Source organism: Thamnophis elegans, chromosome 14 (genome assembly GCF_009769535.1).
Source record: "Thamnophis elegans isolate rThaEle1 chromosome 14, rThaEle1.pri, whole genome shotgun sequence".
Classification (NCBI taxonomy): domain Eukaryota; kingdom Metazoa; phylum Chordata; class Lepidosauria; order Squamata; family Colubridae; genus Thamnophis; species Thamnophis elegans.
In genome coordinates, this window is record NC_045554.1 from 20,938,320 (window position 1) to 20,954,522 (window position 16,203).

General features: G+C 49.1%; 1 protein-coding gene across 1 annotated transcript in view; it reads left to right on the plus strand.

Annotated features, from left to right (window-relative positions):
• Positions 1 to 15,085, plus strand: part of LOC116518086 (heparan sulfate glucosamine 3-O-sulfotransferase 4-like) — a 101,357-nt gene extending 86,272 nt beyond the window's left edge. The window contains exons 2-3 of the mRNA XM_032231337.1: positions 11,420 to 12,091; positions 14,170 to 15,085. Of these exons, the coding sequence (XP_032087228.1) occupies positions 11,420 to 12,059 (640 nt within the window). The 3' untranslated portion in view covers positions 12,060 to 12,091; positions 14,170 to 15,085. The remainder of the gene's footprint in view (positions 1 to 11,419; positions 12,092 to 14,169) is intronic.
• Positions 15,086 to 16,203: the final 1,118 nt, after the last annotated feature.

The window sequence follows — 16,203 nt, forward strand, 5'->3', positions numbered from 1 at the left end:
TCTGGTTGTTCTTTCCCAAATATTCTAATGCATTAATAATTAATCTGACATACTTTTCATCTGTCTCCCTTGTATAAAACCTGTTGGTCCGTATGTATCAATTGTGAATGACCAACATTAACCTATTTGCTAATATTTTAGTAAAAATTTTATAATCTACATTCAGTAATGAAATGGGTCTATAATTTTTGGGTTGAGTAGTATCTTGATCTTCTTTGGGTATCAAAGATATAAACGCTGTCTTCCAAGATGGAGGGACTTTACCTTCCGTTTGAATCATATTAAATAATTCTCTAAGAGGTTCTACCATTTCTAACTGTAAGTTTTTGTAGTAAACCGCTGTCAAGCCATCTGTACCTGGTGCTTTCCCTGGCTTTAATTGCTTAATTACCTGCAGGATTTCCCCCGAGGTTATTGGTTGATTCAATTTTTGCCTGTGTTCTTCTCTAACTGAAGGTATTTTCTCCTTGTCTAAATATTTGTCTATGTCTAAACCATTAATTTTATCCCCTTTATACAGTTCTGTAAAAAATTCCCAGAAAGCCTTTGAATCTCTTCCTGTTGGAACACCTCCTTCCCTCTGTAATCAGTTTAGATATATTTCGAGTTTTCCTTTTTTTCCTAATCTGATAAGCTAACCATCTGCCAGGTTTGTTTGCATTACAAAAGTATTGTGTTTTGCATATAATAAATTAGTAGCTACCTGGTCAGAGATCAACATGTCAAATTGAGATTTAATATGTTAATAGCTTCCTTAACCTTTGTATCGTCTGGTTTCCTTGTTAACTCCAGCTCTTTCTCTTAATTTCCTCTTCCAGTTCTGTTCGTTTTAGCCCTTGCTTATTTCTATGTGTTTTATTTATATTCATCAAAACTCCTCTCATATACGCTTTGCTTGCATCCATACAAATTCCATAGATGTACCCCTTATTCCATATTCAAAACAAATATTCAGATAGTAATTTTTTACAATCATTAATATAGTTTTCATATCTAAATAAATTTTCATTCAGTCTCCAAACCTTCTTGCCTGCACTACCCTTCCCAACTCCATCCAAACTGGGTTATGGTCCGAAAGGACTCTAGCTGCAATCTTTGTTTTCTTGACCCTAGAAAGCAAATCATTAGTGGTTAGAATAAAATCGATCCTTGAAAGGGATTGATGCCTGTCCGAGAAGAAAGTGAAGTCATATTCCTCTGCATTTCTTTCTCGCCAGATATCCCTCAATTCAAAATCATCCATAATGTCAAAGAAAGATTTGGGTAACTTTGCTCGCATCTTGGTATTTAGGCGGGAAATCTTCTTATCTCTCTTAGTGTCTATCACTCCATTCCAGTCACCCAATAGTATACAGGAACTATAGTCCCACTGTACTAATTTAGCATGAAGATTTCTATAGAATCTATCTTGCTGTTGATTGGGAGCATAAATTCCCAAAAGTAATGTCTTTTTCCCTTCTAAGATTAAGTCTAAAGCAATATATCTGTCCTCTTTCTAGAATGCTTTTTTTTTTTGTATTATGGGGACCAGACCTGGACGCAATATTCGAAGTATGGCCTCAGTAGTGCAGATAGAATGATATTAACACTTTGCATGATCTTGATGCCTTGATTACCAAATAATTTCAAGTAAACTTGTCCACCTCCTATGCTAGTCATTTCCCATATGGGTGAATCTCAGATACTGTGAGGAAGAAGACGTGGTCATTCCTCTGAGGCTGCTTTTTTATGACCATCTGGGGATTCATATCCTGCCTCAGGATCTTTCTCAGTCCTGAGGGGCCTTGTGGGGAAGGAGTTGAGCATCTGGCTCCAGCTGAGACCATGTGGAGAAGAAGATAATGATGGGGAAGGAATAGTTGTTGTGGAGGCCTCCTTCAGCCCTTACAAGCCCTTCCAGCTGCAGTACCGGACCATGGAGGACAGAATTGAATCTGTCCACTGTGAACCTCTGGGAAAGGCTGTTGACTCTTCCCCCTTCTGAAGGGAGGGGGACTTGCACAAGATGTCAAGTCAGGCTCAAACTCTGTAGTCCCCAGAGTCTTTTTCCTCCCAGCCTTTACACATCTTGCTTTCTTCTGGATCTGTTGGGCTTCTCCATGTCCTTCCTGATGTCTGATGGACAGAAGTAGACAGGAGCATTTTGGCCCATGCAAAAGAGAGAAGAAGGGCGACTTTTCTTGGACTTGATTCCCTTGTGCCACTCTTTTGTTTCTGGCCAACATGCAGGGCAGGTTTTATTCAGCAAAGCAATGCATGGAAGCCAAAGCAAGCCCTCACCCCTGACTCGGGGATATTGAGTGCCTGGACGCCTGCAGTGGAGTGGCAGGAGAGCACCTTTGTGTCTAGAAAAGGACAAAAAGGAAAAAGGCATAATGAGAATTTTGGCCCTGGGTATAGCTGGAGGCATAGAATAAATTTGTGCCATTCCAGCATGCATGTTTTGACATCCTTGTGTCCACTGTTGGGAAGCAAGTGTGAAAACTAGGGTTTATGTGCCTTTACAATCAACAATTCATCAGAAGCTGCCTTCTCATCCTTTCCCAGACTGCTTTTCTCTGCTTCAAAGGGTCTGCCTCTGCTTGTCCTCTTTCTGACTAAGGCATCAAGATGCAGCCTGAGCTGGCAGGAGGGAAGGAGGGGCTGCTCCCTGTGGCCTCTGCTCTCTCAGGCCACAACTGGCTGCTTTTTCCTTGGGAGGAAAATCCTTCAGATGCAGCCCAGTGATATGGAGCTGAAATTCAGGCTTGGCCTGCTCGGCTTTCTGGTCGACTCCTCCTCTTGCCAAGGCTCGCTGCCTCCTCCTCCACCTCGCCCACCAGAATTGCTTCAAAGCCTGTGAGATAAGCCAGTGTTTGCAAATACGAGGCTCCTCTGAACACCAAATATGCCTTTGATTACCTCCTCCAGCTAATGAACCATTGTTTATGTGGGAGACGTGTTCGCTCCTTGGCATGTGGTGAGATCTGCTCTCCTGCAGCATCTCAGCGGGGAAGGATGGCAGAGTGGCATTTGCTTGGCAGCAGATGGATTTCAGTCGCGCTTGCCTGCTCGGAAGAAAATCCGGGAGACTGGTTGGCAGGATCCATCTCCGAGAGATTCTGCTTGCCTGTGGGAGGGTGTCACCCCGTCAGCCTCCCTGGCATAGCATTCTTGGTGGGCAGGTACTGCGGAGACCAACCATGGGTGGGCACAGCTGCCTGTTTGAGCTGGCAGAGCGAGGGGGAAGCCTGGTGGTGCCATTAGCAGAAGAAAGATGCCTCTGGCAGGCTGTGGGATGGGCCTTCAGTCTCTAAGCACGGAGCAGAGCCGGTCCGATGGATGCCGAGAGGGAAGCCAAGCTGTTCCAGGCAACTGAGTGGGAATCCAGGGCTGGAATGAGCGTCATAATCTTTATTATTCTCTGTCTCAGCTGAGGCGAACCAAATGCCGCAGACAGGGATGGAGTCCACATCTTGCTGAAAACAGTGAAAAATCTGATTAAATGTATAAACTTATCTAAATAGCATTCTGTCTCCATCAGCGCCTGAACTGTCACCCTGGTGGGCGTCCACAGGCGTGGCTGTTTTGCTGGAGCAGACCCCTTCCCACAAGATGGGGCAGGAGCTGTCTGAGCACACACCCCCGCTGCCCCTGGGGCCTCTGCTGCAGTAGCGTCGGTCATAAACATCCCCTGATTACCAGCCAGCCGGGGTCTCTCTTTGACTGCCCCTCGGTTGCAGTGGAGCATTTCCCCCACCCCAGTAAATGAGGCAGAGGCCATTATGCAGCCGGCCAATCCACAAGGGGCGAGCAGGGCCTCCAATAATGGGAAGCCGGGAATTACCGCTTCTGCATGCATAATCAATGGGAACTGGGAGGCAGCCTGGGTTTGTGCTCAGGTGCAGCTGGCCTTGAAGCTGAAGCCAGCCAGCCAGGGTGAGCCAGACAGGGCCAGGCTGGACATGGCTGAGCTGCTCTTGTGATCCCAGGGGGAGGGGAGGCTTCAGCCCAGCGGGCAAGAAACGGGGGTGTTGGTAGTGCTGAAGGAAGGGAATCCCCAGCTGCCAGGAAGGAGTTTCGTTTCATTTCGTTTATTGGTTTTGTATGCCGCCCAGCCCACTCCCGAAGGACTCTGGGCGGCTCACAATAAAACAGGGGAGGGGATAATAAGACAGTACAAACAATATTAAAATACACAACAGTCACAATTGAAGCGGGGCTGGATGCTTCAACAGCCCCCAGCCTGCTGGAACAGCCGGGACTTAGTAGCTTTACGGAAGGCCAGGAGGGTAGCAAGGGTCCGGATCTCCATGGGGAGCTCGTTCCAGAGGGCCGGGGCAGCAGCAGAGAAGGCTCTCCCCCGGGGGATCGCCAGTTGACATTGGCTGGCAGATGGAACCCGGAGAAGGCCGAGCCTGTGTGATCGAATCGGTCTTTGGGAGGTAATTGGCAGGAGACGGTCTCTCAGGTACCCAGGTCCGATGCCATGTAGGGCTTTATAAGGAATAACTAGCACCTTGAAGCGAGTCCGGGGACCAATGGGCAGCCAGTGCAGCTCGCGGAGGATAGGTGTAACGTGGGTGAACCTAGGTACACCCACAATCGCTCGCGCGGCTGCATTCTGGACTAGCTGAAGTCTTCGAACACTTTTCAAGGGTAGCTCCATGTAGAGGAGTTTACAGCTCAGGGTCAGAAGATGATATCGGAGGGCCTAGGGGATGTTCTTGGCATGCCTTGTTTTTGCTTGACTAATGGACCACCAGGTTTCCTCCGGAAACCACCTCAGCCAGGGGAATCTGGATTGTCCTCTCCCCAGAACACAGCACCAGGCACCCCTCCCCTGGCCCAACATGGCCTGGGCTGTGGAAGAGCCATCGGAAGGCTGGGTTGGGAAGGCAGCATTGGGCACTGGCTGCCCTGGGGGTTAGAAGTGCCTGCACCCCTCCTGCACCCCAGGCCCTAAGCATTGTGAGGGGGCTCCAAAGCACCGTTGGATCACGGTGTCTAAGAGGGTATCTGGACTCCCATTGGTGCCTTTGTCCCATTTTATCGCTGGAAGGAGCCCACAGCTTATTTGGAGTGAAGTCTCGCTCTAGCTGCCTCTCAGGGGGATCCTGCTCCTGCTAAATTTCCTAAGCCCACCCAAAACCCTGGAGAAATTAGGTCACATCCCCAACAGGCCCCATCCATGGCTCATTTTTCACCTTGTGTGTTCAGTTGTGGCTTTTTTCCTTAAAATGGATGCTCTAAGAGTACCAGGCTGGCTTCATTATTGTAAAATATTCACACACGATTCGTGCACTAACTAGGATTGTTGACTATTTTTACTTTTATTATGATGCTTCTGTTTTAAACTTAGATGGGATGATATAGGTTAATTTCCCATGATTTGGAAATTATACTTCCAAACAATATATTTGCCTTTCTTGCAGCCACATCAAGCTGCTGATCTATTCCCAGCTGTATCACTGCTGGTCAAAATCCTCTCACATATTTGAAGCATCTCAGTCCTCCATTGATATCCAGGACATTTTCTTCCTTCTCAAGTGAAGAATTTCTAATGATCGTTAAATCTCAGCCCCATTTCTCTAAGCTACCAAGAATTTTTTTGTCTTCTACACTTCCTCCTAATTGTATCTCAGACTTGATTGACGTTCCCTCCAGCTCCTCTACTAAGTCATTAATGCAAGCATAAAAGGGTAGAAGGCCTGGGAGCATCGTGAGCATTCCTTCGGTTCAGCCACTCAGTTGCCATGCCATCCAACTACACCCTGGGTGAGAAGTTAATAGTTTAGGGCACCAGGTTCTTAACACAGGATTCCTTTCCAAAGGCTACATTCATTTTATTTGAGAACATCTCCCACATTCAATGCTAAGACTTTCCAGTTTTCTCCCCTCTGAATTTTGAGTAAAGGAATGGGATATGGGAACTTTCCATCTGCTGTGGAGGTGTTAGAAGCTGCCAGTTGCCTTTCATAGGCTCACTAGGGGCACCTCTTGCGTTGAGGCCAAAAAACTGATTATGTGTACAGGGGACACGCAGTGACCGGAACTGAAAGCAGCCCTCTGGTTCCCATAGATTTTCTTTTCAGTATATTTTCCAGATCCATCTGGCAGTTGCTGTAGCAACTTGGACCTTCTCATCCCCCTTCTTCTATTTTGGATTCTACCAATTTGCTGCTAAAGTTAGTATCAGAAAACCTTGAAAAGTATGTGTTGAATGTGGGGAGGGAAGCAGCCCTAGTGTTTTTGGTATACACCTTCATATTTTGAGGGATAACTTCAGGTTGGCACAGGAGGCAGCTGGGTTGCGAAAAGAGATCAGCCACCAGTGTTATCAGATCAATTCATATTGTGCTTCTTCTCAAAAGTGGCAGCTGTTTGATATGACTCGAGGCTTCTAGTTCTTCAGCGGCCTGGTCCACAGGAGTGGGCATGCTGCCTTCTCCTCTCCACGGTGTAGCTACACTGTGATGCAACAATAAGAGGTGGCTGTATTGGGGAAGGCTTAAGAAATTAAAAGAAAAAAACAGTGTTTTTCTCTTGTACAAATATACTTTCTCATGGCTGTTGGAAGAGTTGTCTCTTCCTTTTTACTCCCAGAATTCTGGAAAATGAATAAACCAAGTAGCTGGAAATTTGGTGGCATATAAATTTAATAAATTATATAATTAATTATATGACCAGTTAGGATAGATAAAGAGGAGAAAACAGATGGCAACATACAGCAGGCAGATAGAATCAGGGGCTTCAGAACTTAAGGTCACCTTAGCTGGAAAGAGATAGCTAATGAGTCAGGGTAGAAACTTCTGCTAAATCCAGAGGCTAAACCAGAAATTAGGGTGTAACATATCACAAAGTTTATGCAATGACTAAGTTTGCCATGCTCTCCTCATCAGCATCTGAAGAGGTGCTTTGAGGATCCATGAATTGGGGGACAACAGGATGGCCACCTGATCTCCTCTTCCCCTTGAATTTCTACAGAAAGATTCCAACAAAAACAGGCACCCGGTTGGAGCAGTTTCATCTCATGCTGGTTTGCTGGGCTTTGGTTTACCATGTTGGGTGAAGCCAGCCATTGTGGTTTGGAGCTGTGTGGGAAGCCAGCCAATACGCGGGAGAGGCACCGGATGTATGTCTTTTCTACCATGAAGCTTTCGCGTGCACTACCTTTTGGGGCTCCAGAATGGCTCGGAGCTGTTCATTTGTGCTGGGTTGAAGTCACCCAAGCAAAAGCCTGGCTGTCCTTGGAAAGAGCAGTCGGGATTTGTAAAAGCGTCAGCAACCTGGCCTTCTTTTGAGTTTTGATTTTGTGAGGACAGGGATGATGGCAGCAGAAATCTGCCGTTGTGCAATTTCTGTAGAGATGCCAGGCTTGGGAAAATGGGGCATGGGGTAGGAGTGTTCTTGTGGACGAGGTTTGGGTGGCACTAGAATAAGGAGGGTCCACAGGACTGGCTGCCCTCGGGGGGGGGGCAATGTGAATGACTCAGCATTAAGGCAGGGATCAGTCTTGGCAATCTGATATTAATCTCCCGCCTACGTGACGTCTGATGAGCTGTTTGTGGATAACATGAAATTGGGAAGTCTTGTCAATGCTCAAGATGGCAATGCGATTGCAACTTAATCTGACAGGTTGGGAGACTGAGCTTGAGAGGACAAAGGTGTCCTTCAGTACGGTGAAAAATACAACATGTAGAAGAAAAAATTAGGGCATCTGAAAAGCATTTGGGCACTGAGAATAAGTTGAACATGAAGGAGAGGGGATAAGACAGGCCTGGCTGCATTAGAAGAGAAATCTGTAACATCTGGAATGCTGTGTACAGTGCTGGACGTCTGTTTTAAAAGGATATGATGGGTTAGAAGAAGCCAAGAGGAGGACAATGAAGATGATGCAGGATCACTGGTGGGATTCAATTTTTTTAATACTGGTTCTGTGGGTGTGGCTTGGTGGGCGTGGCAGGGGAAGGTTACTGAAAAATCCCCCTTCCCTCCCAATCAGCTGGGACTCTGCAGGCAGAGAATAGATGGGGGTGGGGCCAGTCAGAGGTGGTTTTTACTGGTTCTCCAGAGTACTCAAAATTTCCCCTACCGGCTCTCCAGAACTGGTCAGAACCTGCTGAATGCCACCTCTGTGCAGGATGTTGAGGTTTTGCCCTCAGAGGACAGACTGAAGGGACTTGGGAGGAACAAAGACTGAGGGGAGTGTGATAGATAGCTCAGCTTTATAAAGGGAAGTCATGGAAAGAACCAGAAATAATGAGGACAAGTTGCAACTATTCAGATTTTGCTTGAATATGAGAGAAAACTCCCTAAGGGGAAGATCTGTACCACAGTGGAACAGGAGTTAATGCTTTTCCCACTCTAGAGGTTTTTGAGAACCCGGGCAGTCATTCCCAAGGATGGTTTTCCTGATTTTCCTGCACATTCTCAGGAAGTGCTGGGCTAAATCAGCCACAGAAACCATCTCCTTTTCAAAGAGAGTAATTGGGAAGCCAAAGTTTAAAGTCTTGGTTGGGGACTCATTCATACATCTGATGTTCAGGCCAAGGTGGCTTGCTGTTTGTTGAGGGTCACTGTGGAGCTCCATCTTGGGGCCACCAAGAATGGCAGAAGCCAGATCAAGGGAGCCCAACAATAAAAGTCCTTCAGAAGTAGCACCACCACCAGTGTAAGCCAACATTCTCCAGGACTGGCCTGGAAGAGGACCTGAAGGAGGCCAACGTCTATGGGACTTCTCTGGTCCCTGAGAAGCATTTACTCCCATCTCTCCATTGGCTGCTTTTGCTGTGGCTCTAGAGAGCACAGAAACGCCCACACCACTCTCTCCTCCCCATTCTTGTTCAGGGGCAATGGCAGCTTTGGGGAAGGTGCTTTGTGACTTACCATCCCCCACCAGACAATCTATTCCTTCCTTCGACTTACTAGGGAAAAGTTGGGGGGGGGGGAATTGCCTACCTTCTCTGTTCCTTTGCCTTACCTCAGCTGTTCCCCTCATGCAGACTTTTAGCAGGCTCAGGAATTCCCAGATGTTCTGGGTACCTTCAATCTTTGGCTGCCATTCAACCTCTGCAGCTGTTTCTGGTTCCCCTCATGTGTTCTTACGGCTTCTCTCAATGCCAGTTGTGTGCAATTATTTTCCACAGACACGAGCTGCCTCATCCGGAGCCCAGGGAGATACACCAGGCAGGCCAAGGAAAGAGTGAGCTGCTTCTCCTGTGCCAGGCCTCCGTGTGAGGCAGGAAGAGCCTCCCTGCCATGGCACGCAGCCCAAGGGGACCAAGCTCCTTTGGTTCTAATGGGGTATCTTCCTGCAGAGTTGCTCAGGCAGGTGCCCACCAGTGCCATCCATCAGATCTGTTGCTTTCATCCAAACACAACACAATTCCCACCCACCCCCTTTGACATACCTGTCCTTGAGGTCATCAGTCTTTGATGCATCCAGCCTTCTGAGTCGGCCAGAGGCGACCGCATGCTGCTACCCCACCCCCCAGAATGACAGCTGTAGAGTTTTGGTTGTTTACTGGCAGAGACTGGAGGGAGGGATTGAAACAGTTCTCAGAATTAATGCTTTTAGTCTTGAATATGGATTCGGAGATCAGACAGAGGCTTACCAGATGCTTCATCTGTGCAAAATGGAACAGTAACGGAGGGGGTACTTTCCTTCCCGCTCAGTGGGACAAATTCAGCCCCGGGAGTTTGGCTCCCCTGCTGCCTCAAACAGGCACATCCCTTTGAAAATATCCTCGCCAGGAGAAGTGGGTGGGAGATCCCTACTGCAACATGAGATTTGCACCACTACCAGTCCTCCCACATTCTGGCAGCCCCCCTTGGTTGCCCCTTCCACCCCTCCCCCACTCCTGAATAATGAGTAGGCTGCCCAGGCAGAGAGGGTGATGCAGCCACTGGACAGGAGAACCCACTGGACAGGCATGAACCGTGGAGAAAGGCGGGAGACATACAAATTCAGGCAGGCTCCAAAATTGGAACAGCCCTGACAAAAGGCATCATTCCTCTCCAAGGATTTGCTTTTAAAAGCAGCATTTGCTGAAACCAGGAAGAGAGAAGAGGAATTTCCTGCTGGCCGGCAAGATGCAGCCTCTGCTGGCATGAAGCAAAAATCCAGACTGGAAATGTTGGTTATTTCCCAACACAGCAATTGGGAGACTAGGGCTCCCCCCAGCAAAGGGGGGAGGTGTTCCTAATCTCAACCCAGAACCAGACAGCCCCACCGAGGATTGGGTGGGGGGACCAAGCCCCTCCCTGATCCAGCCTTGCTCTCCCAGTGAGGCAGGGCCTCCAAGTGGGCTGAACCAGGATGGGGGATGGGCATCAGGGCAGGATCCTCTGTTGGAACCATCATATCTCTCCCTCCCTCCAAAGCAAGAGGCAACAGAATCTGCAGAGGGGGAGGCTGGTGGAGGGTGCCCCGTTTTCTGCCAACTTTTCCTTTGGGCCAGAAGGAAATCCTCGGGGGGGGGGCACAACATGGAACCCCTCTCCACAATGCTGTAAATGGCAGCTTTCCTTACCACCGTGTCCAATGGGCAGTGGAGGAGATGCTCCTTGGCTGCCCATCCTCTTGCCTAGGGTGGGGTGGGGGGCTTCTGGGTGTTCCACTTGGAAGAGCGGAGGCCAGCTTGTGGGGAATCTCCCTTTTTCCCATCTTCCTTCCTGCCCCCCCCCCCCCCCCCCGCGGAGGTCCATTTTGGAGCCAGCCAGCCAAGCAGCTGAGGAGCCGCATTCTGGCCAGGGGCTACCAGGGAGGTGGCCCAGCAAGGTGGGACAGGCTCTGGCAAGGCTCTGCTGAGGGGAGTGCTCCATGCAGGAGCTTTCCTCTGTCCCCCAGTAGGTGGGCCTCTTTGAAAGCTCTTGTTCTGCTCCTGAGCAGATCAGAATTGAGTGGTTGAGTTTGAGGCCATTCTCTGGCAGGAGCCCCCCCCCCCCGGCCCACCCCCTAGGCTTCAGGTTCAGGGCCAGTTACCCCCCCCCCTTTCCCTGAAGTGGCTGGGAAGTTTCTCTTGAAACCCCACAGCCATTAATTATTGACAAGGCCTGGGAAGGTGAGATAAAAGGCAGTCATTGCTCCTCGCCTGTGAGATAGTAAATACATTTAATTACGGGACAAGCGCTGAGGGATCTCTGCCTATACTAGGTTTATTAGCAGAGACATTTAAAAGCATGTCATCATAACAAAAAGGTCTCGTGTAATCCTAAATGTTCCACTTTGATGCAAGACTCCGAAGTGAATAGACTTAATTGAGCAGATGGCGGCGGCTGCTCGAGCTGGGACGGGCGGCTTTTACGGCCAATTAACTTCTGCCTGCCGAGCTCCGCGGTGAAGGGCGGCCTAACGGCTCCCCGGGACCCCGTTTCCGTACCCGCCCGGCCTGGAGCCGGCGGGCCCTGACACCTCTCGCGCTCTCTCGCCCTGCAGGGAGCTGATGCCGCGGACCCTGGAAGGCCAGCTGACCATGGAGAAGACGCCCAGCTACTTCGTGACGGGCGAGGCGGCCGGGCGCATCCACGCCATGGCCAAGGACACCAAGCTGATCGTGGTGGTTCGGGACCCGGTGACGCGGGCGATCTCCGACTACACGCAGACGCTCTCCAAGAAGCCCGAGATCGCCACCTTCGAGGTGCTGGCCTTCAAGAACCGGACTCTGGGGCTGATCGATGCCTCCTGGAGCGCCCTCCGCATCGGCCTCTACGCGCTGCACCTGGAGAGTTGGCTCCAGTATTTCCCGTTGGCCCAGATGCACTTTGTCAGCGGGGAGCGGCTCATCTCGGATCCCGCGGGGGAGCTGGCCAAGGTACAGGCCTTCCTGGGCCTGCGGAGGGTGGTGACCGAGAAGTACTTCCATTTCAACCAGACCAAGGGCTTCCCTTGCCTCAAGAAGCCGGAGGAGAGCGGCGCGCCCCGGTGCCTCGGCAAGTCCAAGGGCCGGACTCACCCCGTCATCGACCGGGACGTCATTCAGAGGCTGCGCAAGTTTTACAAGCCCTTCAATGTCATGTTTTACCAAATGACGGGCCAGGATTTCCAGTGGGAGCAGCAGCAGCAGGCAGGGATGTGATACAGCCGCGGCAAACGGCTTTTACTTCAGAGGTAAATAATGGCTTTCTCCCAGGGAGAAAACCCCTTTGCGGCCGGAGGACAGGGGGGGGGGGAGCAGCCTTTGTGAGCGTTTATAATCCCGACCCTTCCCCTCGTTCCAGTTGGGACTCCAGCCACACTAGTCCTCCCAACTCAGGCCAACAGGTTGGGGAAGGCGGCCCTGGCTCTCCTTGGCCTGCAGAGTGCCAGAGCTGGGCGCTGCCATGCACCAAGCCCCCTGGGCAGGAGCTGTCTTCACAGGCAGGGCACCAAAGGTGGCATTCACAGAAGCCCAGCAGCACACAGAAAAGGTAAGGTGGCAAGAACTTGTGGGATCGATTAGGCTTCTGACCTGAGAGCACCTCTGGCTTCAGGTGCAAAACAACAAGAGGTTTGTGCTCCCACTACAGCAAGGCTGCAGCACAACAGCTTTCCATAATCTGGTCAAATTTCATGTTTCATTTTTTGTGGCCTTCCACAAGATCACAGAATTGCAATTACCTAAAGATGCCTCAGGTTTTGGGTTCAAAATCCAGCCTCCATAACTGTTCGCAACTTTCTTGTTCTCCTTCCAGCTGTCCCCCTCCGAAGCCCCGCTCAGCTGGTTTTGGGGTCCAACTTTTCGAGATGGCTCCCTGTCCTGCCTGCAGCCTTGTGTTTTGACAATCAGGGATCTCCAAGGAGAAATGTGCGCTGGTGCTGCTCTCAGATGGAAGGGGCGGAAATGGGCTGCTGCAGCCCAGGTCAAAGAGAAGGGGGACATCATGTTTGTGGTTGGGGTAAAATGGAAGTTGGTCCCCCTATGAGTTCTCTGTTTTTATATAGGTAACTTTACTGAGAGCTAGTCTGATGTGGCTGTTAAAGGAGCAGGCCAGAAACTGGTAGCTGTGGGTTCTAGTCCTGCATTAGGCATAAAATCCATACATTGTAAATTTATTTTTTCTGTTTTGTGCAAAAAGTCCATAAGGGACTGCCCAACAGTAGCAAGTTCCATCATCTTCACCAACTGTCCATCATCTTCTTCCATCTTTGTACATACAATAATGTCACTGCAACTAACTGTCGTGTACAAAACAAAATTCCATGATTTCCCCCCCAACTGTTTGTCTTTCAATCCCACTAGAAAAACCTCTGATCACAATTGTTAATCTTTCAGATCCTGTACATAAGTATTTCAATCCAGAATTGTCTAGCTTTTTACACTTTCACTAAACATGGTAAAATGTCCCTTTTTGTTTACATTTCCAAATGAAGTCTATATATTCTAGACATAGTGTCCTTATTCTCTTCTCTTGAGGAGGAAAAGCAACTATAAATCTAACAAACAAAAAATGAAGTATGTGCTAGAGCTGACTTTCACATATGATTAAGTTCTGACTTAATCTATTAAATGAGAACGATGTTGTCACACAATCCATTTTGCAAGGATTTAAAGTGTTCAGGTAGATGACTTTGTAAAAAAAGGGAAAAGAAACCATCGGTTACGGTCTGAGTGGGCTGTGCCACTTGCTTCTTCCTCCCCACTCCCAGGCTCCCCCCGGGGCAGCTTCACATGTTGGAGGATTTGGAGAAGGCGCCTGCATCCCCTCAGACCCTGACTCCCGATTCCCCCAGGTGGGCCCCCTCCTTGCTTGCTGGCCTGGCCTGTGTGCTCCGCCAGGACCGGCAGCCTGGCCTATGAACAAGGTGATCAAGGCCACATGGCTTCTCCTTCCAGTTGATTCATTATCATCTGGTGTGGTTGATGAGTGAGGTTCTGGCTCGCATCCTGGGGCACATTTGCCCCTCTCATCTGCCCCACTGACAGAAGCCACAGCCCACCTCTCCTTCTTGCCCCTGACAAAATGGTGTAAACAGGCACATCTCTCGTGAGAAACAGCCAGTGGAACCTTTGACCAAAGAGCCTGAAGTGCCTGAGGAGCAGCTGTCAAGGGGGATGGCTAACGGGGGTCCTGGGCAATGTCTTCGTCTGCCAGATGGGCAGTGGGTCATCCCAAGCAGGGGCTCCAACTCCTTGGGGGCCATTCTCTGAACAGGCTGCTGCTGCTGCTCATGTAACAAGGTGATGCTTCTTCTTCCCCTCCATGCAGATCCACCTGCAGTGACGAGAGCCTGGCCTGACTTCCAAGGGCCAACTGCCCCCTCCCCAGTGTTGGGGATGAGTGCTCAGCAGACTGAAGAGGCTTCAGGGCATCCCTTTGCCTCCTGATTCCTCCCACTTTCCGAGACCAGGAGGGCACCCCGAGAGCCCCAGCTCTGCCTTGGAGACATCTCTGCTGTCCGGAGAGAAGAGGGGGGGCTGGGTGCCCTTGGTCCCCAGCTGGGGAAGAAGAGCCATTTCACACGTCCTGCATCCTGCGCCGTGTCTTCAGATGTTTATTTTTGCTATGGTTGAGCCGCTGAGCAGACGGAGGAGATCGCCCTGTTCTCGGGGAGCCCGTTCTGGAAAGTGGCATCCCGGTGGGGGAGGCTGCCCTGGTGTTTAATGGTTGGTGTGGCCCTTCCCAACAGAGGAGCGGAGGGGGGCAATTCTGCTGTATGAAATGCTGCCGGCTTCCTGTTTTCTGGACGGCTGGTTCATTTCCTCTGCCAGCCTCGCCTTTTGCTGTGCAAGAAGACCGTCTGTCTTCTGAGGAAGCCACCAGCTCAGGAAACGTTCCTTTTTCCTTTCTTTTTTTCTGTTTTGTCTTCCCTGTTTAAATGTCAGCCTCCCTGGCACAGAGAGATTGAATTTTCTATTTGATTTCAATTAGCAAGGCATAAATTATACTTAATTTTCTGCTCCCAGAGACGGGATGAGTCATTGTCCCAGAAAGCTGGCAATGTTATAGTTCAGCCATTGACAATGGAAGGATTCATTGCCTGGAAGGGAAATTGCTCTCTCTGCCTCCTCCTCCTCCCCTGCCCCCCCATCCTCTGAGTCTCCACCATCTAACTGAATGATGTGGACATGCGAAGTCTCCACCTGGACTTAAACTCACCCCACAATAAAAACTTGTAACAGCAGCTTCTTCTCTCGCTGTGTTTATCAGCTCTGGGGTGGGGGGGTGGGGGAAGCTGCCTTTGGAAGGGGGGGCGCTTTTATCTGGACAAAAAGAGGTCTTAATACCGAACAGATCAAACTGATTCTCACTAACCCAGCTGTATGGGGGGTGGGGCACAGTGCGACCTCCAGCTGTTGCCTAACCACAATGGCAATCACCAAAGGCCACAGGGGGATGGTGGGAGCTGTAGTTTAGCAACATCCTTAATCCTGGCATGGCTTAAAATGTCTCCCTCCATCCTTCTATCCTTAGGTCTCACATTCATCTAATTGTTCTGTTTATATATGTATGTATGTATGTATGTATGTATGTATGTATGTGTGTGTGTATATATATATATATATATATTAGTTTCACAACCCCTGGTAAGCCCCAATTATGGGAGGAAGCTAACTGCTTCCATCATCTGTCAATCGGCTCGTCACAAGAGTCCATCACGACAGAAACCCAATATTTTTACTGTTGCCTTTGTTATATTTGTGTTTTTTTTGTTTTTTTTTTGTGCTGATAAATAAATAAAGGAAGACTAGTATAGATCTATTTCAAGCTATTTAGCTCTCATCAGCTAGCCATATCCTTCCTGGGATTCGAACCTGTGATGTATTGCATCTTAGGCAAACGACCTTTACTTATTTATCAGCACAAAAAAAAAAAAAACCACAAATATAACAAAGGCAACAGTAAAAATATTGGGTTTCTGTCGTGATGGACTCTTGTGACGAGCCGATTGACAGATGATGGAAGCAGTTAGCTTCCTCCATAATGGGGCTTACCATGGTTGTGAAACTAAATATATACCTTCTTCCCTGGCTTCAGCTGATAAGGAGGAGGACCTGTGGCATAATGGCTAAGGTCGTTTGCCTAAGATGCAATACATCACAGGTTCGAATCCCAGGAAGGATATGGCTAGCTGATGAGAGCTAAATAGCTTGAAATAGATCTATACTAGTCTTCCTTTATTTATTTATCAGCACAATATATATATATATATATGTTGTATTTGTGCTGATAAATAAAGGGAGACTAGTATAGATCTATTTCAAGCTATTTAGCTCTCATCAGCTAGCCATACCCTTACTG